The 13,913-nt window shown below is 38.8% G+C and overlaps 1 protein-coding gene across 2 annotated transcripts in view; it reads right to left on the bottom strand.

Annotated features, from left to right (window-relative positions):
• Positions 1–1,745: 1,745 nt before the first annotated feature.
• The window catches only part of EXPH5 (exophilin 5), a 54,941-nt gene continuing 42,773 nt past the window's right edge, over positions 1,746–13,913 (bottom strand). The window contains exons 5-6 of one of the 2 annotated variants that reach the window (XM_081326684.1): positions 9,502–9,619; positions 1,746–6,642 (exon numbers count right to left, since the gene is read on the bottom strand). In XM_081326684.1, the coding sequence (XP_081182810.1) occupies positions 1,886–6,642; positions 9,502–9,619 (4,875 nt within the window). In that variant the 3' untranslated portion in view covers positions 1,746–1,885. Of the gene's footprint in view, positions 6,643–9,501; positions 9,626–13,913 lie in introns of both variants that reach the window. The other variant, XM_081326683.1, reaches the window with a different exon arrangement.

Raw genomic sequence — 13,913 nt, forward strand, 5'->3', positions numbered from 1 at the left:
AGTGGGATTACAGTTTTGTTTGTACAGGTAGCGTACTGTTAAAATGCCTGGATACATAGAATAGAAATTCACCAGAAGTTAATATGGTCTGAAAATTAATCTCAAAACAAACAACCTATTTACAATGTACAAAAGAACAAAGTCATAAAGGCAAAGCATAAAAAGAAAATACTAAAGAACAGTTTTGTACTGTATGTGTGTAAACATATGCCTGTGCATGACTTTTTGACTGCACTCTGAGCTTGTCACATAGAATTATTTTCAATAAAAAAGCTTCAATAAAGCCTTACAAGTTTCAAAGTCTTTTTCCAATGCAAAAAGCTGTACAACTTCATTAGGCCATATGTGCAATTAATGCACAGATTTTTTCCCCCAAAATAATTCACATTTAAGGAATATATTTTTACATGAACAGATAATTAGAATCTTACCAGAATGGTTTCATTTACATGAGCTAAAATAAAAATATATACTGTAGCAGTACTTTCAAGTGTAACTGCCATACTAAACGAATATTTAAAAGTATACTGTACATTCCGTACATACATATACTTCTTTAACGAAGTATTAAGCATTTCAGAATAAACAATTTTGTACATATTAGGCTAATTTTAAAAACTAAAGTAGAAATCAGTGAACAAGTAGTATTTTAAAATTTCACTGTTATGAATAAGAGAGTCTCTTGCAATAGCTTCAGCATGATTTGAAGCTTAGGGATAGTTACCTCATTGAAGTACTGTAGCTTCTTTCATTTTAATAAGATTTCTAATAAGCACGCATTTTCCAATTCAAGGAATATATTCTCAAATAGGATATTAAATATACACATATGCTGAATCTTCCCTTTTTCCCCTAAAACGTAGAAATTTTAATTTGTTCAAACACAGAAAAGCTATGGATGTGTTGAATGCAAACATTTCAATTGCTGATGAAAGCAGCCGTGTTAAGATTATGTGCCAAAGTTAACTGGTTCAAAGAGATCCTGTTCTGCAAAAGCAGACAACCTCATTTAAGAACCAGTAGGACATTTCCTTTATTCTTTCTAGTGCCATTGGAGATTCAAATGCAGGGTGATTTTTTTACCATTTAAAAACAAATTTTTGAGCTGATCACTGTAATGGCTAGGTTTAGATAACTCTTAAGTTACAGCTTACCTCACCATGGTTTATTGAATGAACCACAATGGGTTGGATTTAAGCAACACACAAAAAAGTACACCACAGTTTATAAGCCACAGTTACTGAGTTCATACGGTACCCTACCCTAAAACCAAATGTATTACATCTCCGCAGAGCTTCTATAACCTGAGCATTCCCTAGACATGTGGATCTTAATTCCAAGAATATTTGAGAAAAGCCAGAATTGTGGACAGTGGCGTAGCGTGGGTTGTCAGCACCCGGGGCAAGGCAAGTAATTTGCGCACCCTAACCCGTGGATTTTAGCACTCGAGTCTCTTCCACTAGATTAAAGAAACCCTTACCCCCGCTGCACTGTCCCTCCCCCAGATAGTCCCTCGCTCTCTCTCCGCACCGCACCGCACGCCTGGCACCCCCCCTCCACAGTGGGTGGCGACCCGGCGGCTCGGATCGGATTTGCACAGCCAGCACTACAGTGAGAGAGTGTGAGTGAGCCAGGTAGGGGCAGAGAGCTGCGAGTGCGAGCGCCCCCCCGAATGTTGCGCCCGGTGCGGCCGGCCCCCCCTGCACCCCCCACGCTACACCACTGATTGTGGAAGACTAGATTAGCGGAATATGTCCATTTAGTATCTGAGTTCAAATTAGCGCATTTATAGAAAGCTAGTCAAGTTTTCAGTCCCTACTTTTTTATAAACTATCAACCAGCAACTCAGCAAGTAGGCAGTCGCTTTCTACATCTGTTGAATTCCTCATAGTTCTGATTCTTTCTCATACTCGTGCAGATAATATTCATCATCTGTGGTGGTGTCAGAGTCAGAATCTGAAGAATATGCAGAGGCTTCTTCATGGAAATCAAAAGATTCATTTGGGAACTGTTCTTCTGTAGCACTTGATTTCAGCAGCTCCAACCCATTTAAGGAGTACCCATCTTCCCTTTTAATAGAGCTGAAGTTCTTTAAAAGACATGGATTCCACAACCGCCCTTCCGTGAGTGACCTCTTTATATTATCTAAGAAAGCCTGCTGTTGTTCTTTTCCAAAAATACCAAATTCAATCGAGGGATACATGATAGGTCGCGAACCAAAGTTTCTATTATTCTCATTGTATGTGTCCCAATTCTCATTTTCATCACAGGACAACAGTTCAGAATAGGACTTAAATTTCCGATTATATCCAGACTGTGTCAGATTGTTTTTAGGGGGCAAATAATCATGGAGTTTTTGTGTATAGGAACATTCAGAAAAATGTCGTTCACGCTGGGTTTTGCTGAGATTTAGAACTGGCTTGGCACAGGATTGGTTTACATTTTTAAAGATGTCTGACTGCTCACTATCTTGATAAACGTCACATTCTGCTTGAGAAGTCAACTTTTGCAGTGGACAAATATTTGCTTTTGAACTGTTTTTCACGTATGCATGTTTATCAGACAAAAGTGGAAAAGATGAAAGCTCACCAACATTACAGTGACCTCTTTTTGGAGGGCAAGCATCCATTCCTGCACATTTGGAGAAAATGGGATGGCTGTTATTTTCTAAAACTTTGCTACCTGTCTGTAAATTGTTGTTTAGCACAGGCATAATTGATTTTGAAAATAGGGTGGTAGAATTTTGGATGGTCTTTATATTTTTATCACTTTGCCCAGAATGTTCTCTTTTTTGGTTGCACAGGGTTGTCAAAGGCCTCCTATCTTCACTAATTTGCAATTTCTTAGTTTCAACTTTACTCAGCCTTGGAATATCAAATTCACCAGGTAGAGAAACCTGATTCTGATTCTCATTCCCTGTTTGCTGGGAATCATTGGGTGAAATCAACATTGGATAATGGCTGCTTTTCTCTAATGAAAGTGCATCGTTTTGTGAAAATATGCAACTTACGTGTGGTTTGGGACTTGAGCTTTTCTTATTTGAAAATTTTCGACTTGCTCTGCACATGGCTGCTAGTTTGTTTTTAACTGAAGGCCTATTTTTCCTTTTTTCTAGGTCATTAACTTTATTTTTAAGGCTATCCAGGACAAGCTTACTTTCAGGCAAGTCCTGTGTAGGACCTGATTGCTTACCTTTAGAGCTAAGCTTCTCATTGTCTACAAAGACTCTTTCAGACCTCTGTAAATGTGTGCCAACTTTGCGGAGTGCAGGATTTTGAGGCATCTCTTGCTCTTCAGGCTTTGAGCATTCTACCACATTCCCTTTTGGATGAATAATTGCATTAGCTGAAAAAGCAGCATCCCCTGGCACCGTTAAATTCTGGGAAGCTGAATGCATCTTGATTGTTGAAATGGATGTTTCATTTCTGACACTTTCATTTCTCGGTGGAAACCGATGTCCCCTTTCAGAAATAATGCGACATATATAACGAGCCCTTTCTTTGATCTCTGCAGCATTTCTAATTTTTTCTTTAGTGACATTTACTCCAGTGCCGACTTCTGGGCATGCAGTGAGTTTTCCATCCTGGATAACGTCAATTAAATTGGAAGGAGGAATGCTTGCTGATGCTTTGGCAGATGGCTGTCTATAGCCAGGACTCCCTTTATGACCATTTCTTGCAGAAGAAACTGCAGAAATATCCCCCAGAGAGGTACTTTTGGAATTCAGTGAGTTAAGACGTAACTTTTTATCAAGTTTTGAGGAGTCTGTCCATGGAGAAGAGTGCCTGCCAACATGCAGGTTGGACAAAATATTGGTGTTAACTGTTTCAACCTCTTTTCTGCTGAGTTTGGGGCCACCTGGAGAACCGTCCACAGGTGGCCTATTGGAAATTGCAAGTCCCAGCTCTTCTGCTCCTGATACAACTATTTCTTTTTTATTATTCATTGAACAATGTGCTGGAGAAACATCTGCTGTTTCCACAATGGGATTGGAAACTTGGAGAACTTTAATAGGATTGCTTATATTTTTTGAATCCTGTTGTATATCAGGAGCAGGCATTTTGTCAGGAGAAATAACTTTTTCTCCTTTTTCTAAGCTGGGTGGAAAAGCTACAGTTGTCATACCGACACGAACTTCATACTGCTTTTGAGGAGTCTGCGATTTTTCTAGGGATGAGGATGAATCTGCCTTTTCGTTATCTCCTCGGAAGACATTGCACAAAGCTTGTGAATGTTTCCGTGGTAAAGTATAATAAACCGAAATCAGTTCATGGTATTTTACGTTATCTTCATCTATGCTTACTGTCAATGTGCTGGTGGTTTTATATTGCTTTACAGGATTTTCTGCCTCTGTTTCCTCATTTTCAGAAGAAAGAAAAATTGCTTTCTCTGCACCACGCATCTCATCTCTTTTTTTCCGTTTGCTGCCAATTACATTAGTACTCCCTGATGGGCAGTTGGGAGCTTGAATTAAATGTATGTGATACTGTTTAATTTGTTTATTTTTTTCTTCAGCCATTTCTTTGGACAATATGTTTAAGGATGAGCAGGATGAGCTGAACAAAGAGCTTTTATCTCCCTTATTTGAATAAATATTCCTAAGTCTGTTTGGTATATGGGCTTCTAAGTTATCCTCCCCCGTCCTCTTATTTCTGAAAGGGATCTTCCTTGTAAGGGGAGAGATGCGTTTTTTAGAGAGATCACTTCCATCAATACTAGCTGATTTTTGATATAATGTCTTATGTGTTTTAGGAGATTTGAGAGGGCTGCTGCTGGGTGGGCCACTAATACTATTACTAGTTGAATATCTAACAAATCTATTTGGTTTATGGAGTGTTTCAGCATAAGAAACTGGGAAATCATGGTTTGGAAGTACTTTGGAGTCTTCAATGAAAACAGGGTTTAACATCTTGTCAGGGTTAAATGCTTTCAAAGTTTCCAACCGGTGCTCCTCTTGAGGGTTACTTTGAAGAATTGACAGCTTTGAAGGATTAGCAATAAGGTGTGGGGGACATGTTTGATTTACACCGTTGCTTTCAGTGCCGTTTTCTTCATTTCTTTGGCCATTTTTACTGTGAATATTTGATAAACAAACGTTTTCAATGCGCCTTAAGGGATTTGCCTTGGCTTGCCTTTTTGAATTTAATATAAAAGGTGGATGAAGAGATACACTCATAGGAGAAGAGACTTGAGAAGAGACTGTAGGAGGAGGCATCTGAGATTCTGTTGGACTGTTTGTTTTTACTTGTCCAAATGCTTGAATTAATATTGGCTTTTTTATGTCCATACTATCCACTTTATTTGACTGATCAGCACCAATCATCTCTTCCATGCCACTCATTTTTGAGTTTTTCTTGGATTGAAAGGGTTTAACAAATGTCTTTGAAGGCACTTGACTATCCCCGCTAAAATGACTTTGACTTGGCACTGCATATTCAGTTTGGTTCTCCAAAGCAGCTGAAACACAAGTTGGACCTTTTTGCATGCCTCTTGAACCCTTTACAAGCAATTTGTTAATTGGTCTTCCTGGATGGTCCCTACTCTTTGTGTATTCTGAAACACGGTCATGCATATGTTCACTTTGCCATACGTCTCTTTTTTTTCCATAGTCACTTCGTCGCTCAATCAGCTGTTCAAAGTTTACATCAGGGACATGGTTAGCATCACTGAAACACTGATGATTATTACGTCTAAAAGGATACTCCTCTGTTCTTCCAAAAGGAAAGTTGTTTGGGGACCAATTCATTTTACCATGAAGTGATGGGTATCTGTAACATGGCTTTGAAACATTTTTCAATGGATGTAACATAAAATTCTCCCGACTGTCGAAACACAGAGGGTCTATTTGTCTCTCAGTGAATAAAGGATGGCTCTTATTTGGTATTACTTGTCTATAATTCATTTTTGACCTATAAAATTTATACCTTGTATTTTCCTCTGGAGAACAAGGATGGAAGTCCTCTAACGCTGAGTTAAATTCTATTAATGACTGTGTTCTACGAATTCTGTCTGGATGTAGTGAATGCCTAGAAGACTGTGGCACATTCCATATAATAGATGAAAGAGGAGTCCGTCTGGACTGATGCTGGAAATTAAATTTTGTGAAGTCCATATTGCTTTCCAAATTGTGCTGTAAGCTACCAGTGGAAAACATGTCAGCAGACATCAAAGAAGAGCGCCTTGTAAGGCAAGACAAAGAATAACTTCTGCCCATTTTATTCTTGAACATGAAGTTCTTAGGACCAAATCCATTACTGTATGATCCTGATGGAAATGGCAACCTATCTTCTGAAGAATGTCCAAGAGAACAAGCAGAAAATCCTCTCTTCAAAACAGAAGATCTTTCATCACACAAATCCCCATATGGGTATTTTTCTATGTGATGTTGCTTTGTATAGGTGTTATAAAGTCTCCTTGGTGTTAAGAAAGTTTTGTATTTATCTCTGGCTCTTAATGTCCTTGTTCTATCTGGGGAAAACAAGTTCTGGTCATTTCTTTGTACTTCTCCAAGGAAATTTGGTTGCACAACAGTGGAATGATGATGGATTTCTGGTGCTGTACCGTCATAGTTAGTTGGAGTCCTTGTATTCATAGTATCTTGAGATTGTTCTTGTGCCAGTTGGCTATCCAAACTGTCCAAAACTAGTGAATAGAGAAGAAGGAATTAATTTTATTTTTCAATTTTGACATAGATATATCAACCTGCAATGAGTTATTGTTCTACACAAAAAAATCATATATATATGTATATATGTATACACACACACACATACACACATATATATACACACACACATACACACACACTAACATAACAACAGATATACTTAAAAGTTTTCAATACACAATGTCAAGAGTCATTTATTAAACACACAATTTTTTCCTCTAAATTATTCGATGAGAATTTTGTCATTTTTATTGAAATGCAATTTTCTTACAAGTTAAAACAGGTTAAAATCATAGAAAACATTACAAAATTAGTAAGTTAGATTGCATGAATGTTGTACCGTGTGTTACTGATTTTTCTCTAATCTGAATTCAAAGCTAAATATGCACATTCTGTTGAAAGCAGATTGCAGAATTCATAACTGAATTCATTTGCCTCCATACAATATACTTGGATAAATGAATATACAATTGCTTGCTGACTGTTCCTTTGAGTTAAATATTAAACCTAATTCCATTTCAAGAACATTTTCTAACTGCCAAGAATGTGGAGAGAATAATTTGCTGAGTATTTTCACCTTGGGGATACAAGGTATAATTATAATTTTTTGTGCTGCATGTGTTAGCCTGCTTCTATCATTCCTTAGTTCACTTAGGGGGAAAAAGAATAACCTTTTTCATATCAATTATTTAACCAAGGTATAAAAATCAACACCTTAAGGGAGCAAAGTCTAATTCTTCTACAATGACTTGCTGTGGCCTCTGAAGCACCATCTAATCACACCACCGATATTCAGCAACAACCAGACAATACTGTTGGTGAAATTTTATGTGCTTTTCAGTGCAAATCAAGGATCAAGCCAGGCATCATTTCTCCATGAATGGAATTTTAAATGTTTATTTTACCCCTTATCTTCAATCCCAAAATTGAAAATAATGGACTTATTCTGCGTACTCTGGTGAGGTCATCTTATCCCTAGCCATAATGTCTATGGCAGTTTTCTCCACCTGAGCACCTTAAGATATGTAGGCTTCGCCCTCTAGAATTCCTCAGCTAGCCTTGGGGAGTTGAAGTCCACATATCTTAAAGTTGTTGAGGTTGAGAAACACTGCTGTACGGGCTCAAAATCTGAAAACATCAGCACCCAAGTGGACAGTATTTTTTTTGTCTCTGCTCTGTGAGGAAAATTAGGAATATTTTAACTCAGAGAAAAAGATTAAGGAGAAGCATCAGAAAGTTTAAGAGAGTCCTGGAATTTCTGGGGAGACTGTTAAGGTTGCCCCCACATCATCTGAACTTCTCCACTTGCTTTTAGAGAGTGCGTTTCCTTCTTTACCTTGGTGGGTAGTGAGGATTACAAAAGCGCTGCACAGAATGTACTACGGAAACTATAAAGGTAAAGGTAAAGGTTCCCCCGCACTTGCGTGCTAGTCGTTTCCGACTCTAGGGGCCGGTGCTCATCTCCGTTTCAAAGCCGAAGAGCCAGCGCTTGTCCGAGGACGTCTCCGTGGTCATGTGGCCGGCATGACTAGACGCCAAAGGCGCACGGAACGCTGTTACCTTCCCACCGTAGTGGTCCCTATTTTTCTACTTGCATTTTTACGTGCTTTCGAACTGCTAGGTTGGCAGAAGCTGGGACGAGTAACAGGCGCTCACTCTGTTACGCGGCACTCGGGATTCGACCCGCCAAACTGCCGACCTTCCGATCGACAAGCTCAGCGTCCTAACCCACTGAGCCACCGCGTCCCTTATACGGAAACTATACACAACGTTAAATAACGGGTAGATGAAGCTTTGAGGAAGCAGAGCCAGTTATCCCCCTGGGATGGCAAGGAAGAAGATGAACTACATTTCAAGGGCTATCTTTTTTATTCTACACTGATTCAACCTTATAATTCAGTGTAGTCTTTTCAAACAACACTAATACCACTACTGTATGTTGGTTGGTGGTGGGTTGCTTGGTAGCCTTCCTGGACAATGAGACCCAATTCATGTCCCCATGCAGTGACAGTAGTGCCAGTGTAGCTAACCAAAGGACATACTCAAACTTTTTTTACGAGTGTCAGTTCTTGTCTGAGTAGATTGTGTTAATGCCTGAAGGTAAGCAGGATAGCTATAGATAAATTGGAAGGTAATAATTCCACTAATCCATTTCTTACTCCACTCAGAGGATCTAAGAGAAACTACAGGGCAGTCTGCCCCAGGCTATTGTCCTATAGAGACATTTACTTCAGCTGCCAGAATTCTTGGAAAGCGTTGCCAGTAGACTGACTGGAAACTGAAGTTTAGCACGTTCGGAAAGCATAGTGGCCATAGTGGCATTACAGGTGGTCCTTATTTAACAATCACTTATTCAGCGATTGTTCTGAATAATGGTGCTGAACAAATGGCAATTACAACTAGTCCTCACTCTTAATAGTCATAGTATCCCGGCAGTCACATGATCACAATCCAGGCACTCAAAACACCAGCGCACAATTATGTCACAGTATCCAGCAGCCATGTGGTCACCATTTGCAACCTTCTTTGCAAGTTTCCTACAACCGAATGGGAAACCAGCAGGTCACAATTGTAGAATAAGCATTATAATTATCACGTGACACTCTCGTTTAATGACCCACACTTAATGACACATGCCATTGTTAATGGCAACTAGAAGTGCCAGATTTTCTGTTGCTAAATGCTATATTCACGTGACATTGCACTTTTTGACCAAGTCACTTAGTTACTATAGTTAAAATTGAGGACTACCTGTATATAAGAATGTTTTATACAGTTTTAGCACTTTCATACCCAAGTTTGCAGGTCAATGCGGAGCAGGGATATGAATTTACCTTTTAAAAGCTCATTTTCCAGCTCCTCATTCCATGTTGATGTGCTGTCCATCACATCAGCGATGTTTGCATCGAGGCATTTATTTGTAGGTTCAGAGGGCAAAGAGGAATTGCATATCTGGGTCTATGAAGAGAACAGATGAAGAAAATAATTTTTTTTCAACCAAGCAAAGCTAATAAATACCTGTCTCTTATTACAACTATCTTTTATGGCTAGAGGTAGCATTATTTCAATACTTGCACATTATTCTATTTTTCAGATAAACTGCTTTAGTAAACCTTAATTTAGCTCTAAACTCTCCAATTACTGTAAAGCAAATGATGCAAAAATTGACTACATCTGCAACAAATACGGAGTAGAAATTCATAATTATGGTTTCTCATAATTGTTGAAAAGCAATTTTCTGAATGAATAGGCATGCTCTTCTTGAATGGGAAAAAATCTTCTTGGATTTATCAAAATTAAAATACCTAACTATACAAATATCAATACTTTTTCTAAATAAATGCTTTCCTTATTTCTAGTACATAATTGAGAGAAAAATACCAATTCAGGTATATTATAACACTGGGTCCAAGAACCAACAATATTTTGTTAACCGACTATAATCAAACATCTTCATGGACTCTTGCTATACAGAACTTTGATCTTGTGATTAAAGCACCATTAGAGAAAGCAGGAGACTGTAAGTTCAAATCCAATCTTAGCCATAAAAGCCAGCTGGGTAACCTTGGGCCAGTCACTCTCTCACAGCACAACTCACTTTACAGGGTTGTTGTTGTGGGGAAAATAGGAGGAAGGTATGTTGGATACATTGAGTAGTTTGTAAAAATAATACAGGCAGGATACAAATAAATAAACAAGCAAGCAAGAAGCAAATAATTAAATAAGTATTGTATTCTTTAGTCTGATCAGGCTTAAAATTTGGTTTAGCCATGCCTTCCTTCCTTCCCCCCTCCCTCCCACCCTCCCCATCTTTATTATTTTTACAAATAACTCAAAGTAGCAACCACATACACAATCTTTCTCCCTCCTCCTCTTTCCCCCCCTCAACAACTTTGGCTACATTTCAGTCTCCTACCCATGATAGCATTTTAAAGCCCCCCCCCCATTTTTTTAAAAAATTATTGATCTTCCCTCAAATTCTCTTTTTTGTACAGATAGTAGTGTTCTAGTCAAACACACTACAAACCCACACTCCACATTGACAACAGTATTAGAGGGATGTATCTTCAACTTCTAAGGGACGCGGTGGCTCAGTGGGTTAGGACGCTGAGCTTGTTGATCGGAAGGTCGGCAGTTTGGCGGGTCGAATCCCGAGTGCCGTGTAGCAGAGTGAGCGCCTGTTACTCGTCCCAGCTTCTGCCAACCTAGCAGTTCGAAAGCACGTAAAAATGCAAGTAGAAAAATAGGGACCACTGCGGTGGGAAGGTAACAGCGTTCCATGCGCCTTTGGCGTCTAGTCATGCCGGCCACATGACCACGGAGACGTCCTCGGACAAGCGCTGGCTCTTCGGCTTTGAAACGGAGATGAGCACCGGCCCCTAGAGTCAGAAACGACTAGCATGCATGTGCGGGGGAACTTTTACCTTTACCTTTTATCTTCAACTTCTAATCCCTGAGGCACAATTTCTCTGGATTAAAGCAGGGGATATACACCAGAGTTATGTACATATGCAACAGGCAACCAACATCTTCATCTGCTCTCAAAGCACGTCTAGGTATCTTCCTTGCCATTACAGGCTACTTAAGTAATTAAATTTGCCCTGCTTTCCATTCTGTTTAGTCAGCAGAGTTTAGGAATCAAATTGCCCTGAACATGTCAATGTTCAGGAATTCTTCAGTGCCTGCACCTTACAGAAGACTTTAGCCGGAATAGCAGGTGGCAACCACAGTTGAAAGCCATCTCCCAGTTTCGACAAATACAATATTTTACTCATTTATTTAAAACACTTAATACAGCCACTCATATTTCAGGCAACTCTGAGTGGCTCTCAATCAACTATTAAAAGACATATAAATCCCTCAAAAAATTATAAAACCCAACCAATTTAAAACATAAAGCATTATAAATACAAAAACCTGGGGCCAATCCATGCTGACATGCCATCATGTAATCTTTTCCCAATATTTGGAGGGAAAAGCCAGGTCTTTAAAAGCCTTACAAAAGGCTAAAAGGGTATAAAGCAGTGGTGGGATTCAGCTGGTTCGCATCACATCAGCAGAACTGGTAGCTAATTTTTTGTTGGCCAGGCCCAGAACGGACTTCCGGAAGCGGCATCCATACAGAGAACTGGTTGTTCACATATTTGAATCCCACCACTGGTAGAAAGGCTGGCTAACTTCAAAGGGCAAGATGTTCCATACGGCAGGGTCTGCCACAGAAAAGGCATGCTTCTTGGTTCCCATTAGATGACAATATTTAGGGGAAGGAGCCAATATGATATATTTCCAAAAGGTAACCTTAATTTTTAAAGGCGGACTTTAGTCTTTGGCCCACAAATGAGGGAATCACTGTACATATTAGATTAAGGTCAGACTACTGAACCAACTGTGTTGATGATTTCCAAGGACGGTCCGACAGTTCTTTTAAAATGAAGAGGATCATGACAAGCCCAGGTGGGTAGAGTAATTTCTCTCTAGGTCCCTAAAGCCCTAACGTGAAAGAATTGTGCTCCTAATTCAAGGCTTATAGATATCTTGCAGTTATGGCATATGCATTGTAGTCATCAAGAGAGTCTAGAATTATGACTTGGCCTTGACAACAGTCAGTGACAGTGACTGGGTGTACTTACATGTACGACATAACAACAACAACAACAACAACAAAATCAGAGCTACAAACAGAAGAAAACACCTGAAGAGCATCTCCTTCATTCTATGGGACCATTTTCTTCATGTCAAAACAATGTTTGTTTCTCTGTCCCCACCAGTGAAATCTTATGAGTGGAACAGAGAACAAAAAACCCCCTAATAGCCTAAGGATGTTTAAGCAATTGTTTTAAATTTATACATTTTTATCTTGTTTCCCATTCATCCTTAAAAGGTTCACAAGCAATTCATAAAAAATAAAATAATGGAAACAACAATACAAATAACAGAATTGGAGGATGAAAGATAAGAAGAAACCAAAGATGAGATCAGAACAAAGTAACAATTATAACTAATTAATAAAACAGTGGGCTTTATTTAAATAAAAAAGGCTAGAAGAGAATATAATTTAAAAAATACTGGAATGTGCAGAAATGGATAGGTTAACATTGAAAATTAAAGAAATAGAAGAAACAGAATATTATATGACATGGGATTTATTTTACCAATGGCTAGTTGACAAAAGCAGAGGTTAGAAAGTTGGAAATGAGAATATGTGGATTATGTAAACAAGACTTATAATTGATTAGTAAATAATTTGATTGTTATATAACTAATGTTAATGTGGGTAATACCATTTTTAATATTCTGATTGCTATTTATCTTAGTATATGATTGAATCTTGATAAGATTATGGATGTGATGATTAGATCTTAATACCTGTAAAGGTAAAGGTAAAGGTTCCCCCGCACATGCGTGCTAGTCGTTTCCGACTCTAGGGGCCGGTGCTCATCTCCGTTTCAAAGCCGAAGAGCCAGCGCTTGTCCGAGGACATCTCCGTGGTCATGTGGCCGGCATGACTAGACGCCAAAGGCGCACGGAACGCTGTTACCTTCCCACCGCAGTGGTCCCTATTTTTCTACTTGCATTTTTATGTGCTTTCGAACTGCTAGGTTGGCAGAAGCTGGGACGAGTAACAGGCGCTCACTCTGTTACGCGGCACTCGGGATTCGACCCGCCAAACTGCCGACCTTCTGATCGACAAGCTCAGCGTCCTAACCCACTGAGCCACCGCGTCCCTTCTCTTAATACCTGTATACCTAGACAACACACTGTTCAATATAGAAATGAAAATTTTAATAATAATAATAATAATAATAATAATAATAATAATAATAATAATAATAAGGCTAGATATATTTTTAAAAATTTAGTCATTGTATCACAAATATTATATGTTGGTGCCATAAGAAAACTGTTCTTGTACATCCTCTTTCTGCTGACATCACAACTTTTGGAATAGAGTCAGAAGATCTTGTTCATGCATACTCACCAGAGTATGTTAGTTCTAAACTTTAACCCTGTATTACATATTTAAAAGGTACTGGGAAATTGGATACAGAACTTATATTTTATTTTTTATTTTCTTTAAATGGCATCAATGAAAGTGCAATTCCTACAGGTAGTTCTTGATTTAGAACCCTAACTGGAACCAGAATTTCCATTGCTAAGCAAGTTGGTTGTTAAATGAATCACGCCCTATTTTATGGCCTTTATTTTGCCTTGGTAAAGCGAATCACTGCAGTTGCTAAGTGAATCT

Source organism: Vipera berus (assembly GCF_964194415.1).
Source record: "Vipera berus genome assembly, chromosome: 4".
Classification (NCBI taxonomy): domain Eukaryota; kingdom Metazoa; phylum Chordata; class Lepidosauria; order Squamata; family Viperidae; genus Vipera; species Vipera berus.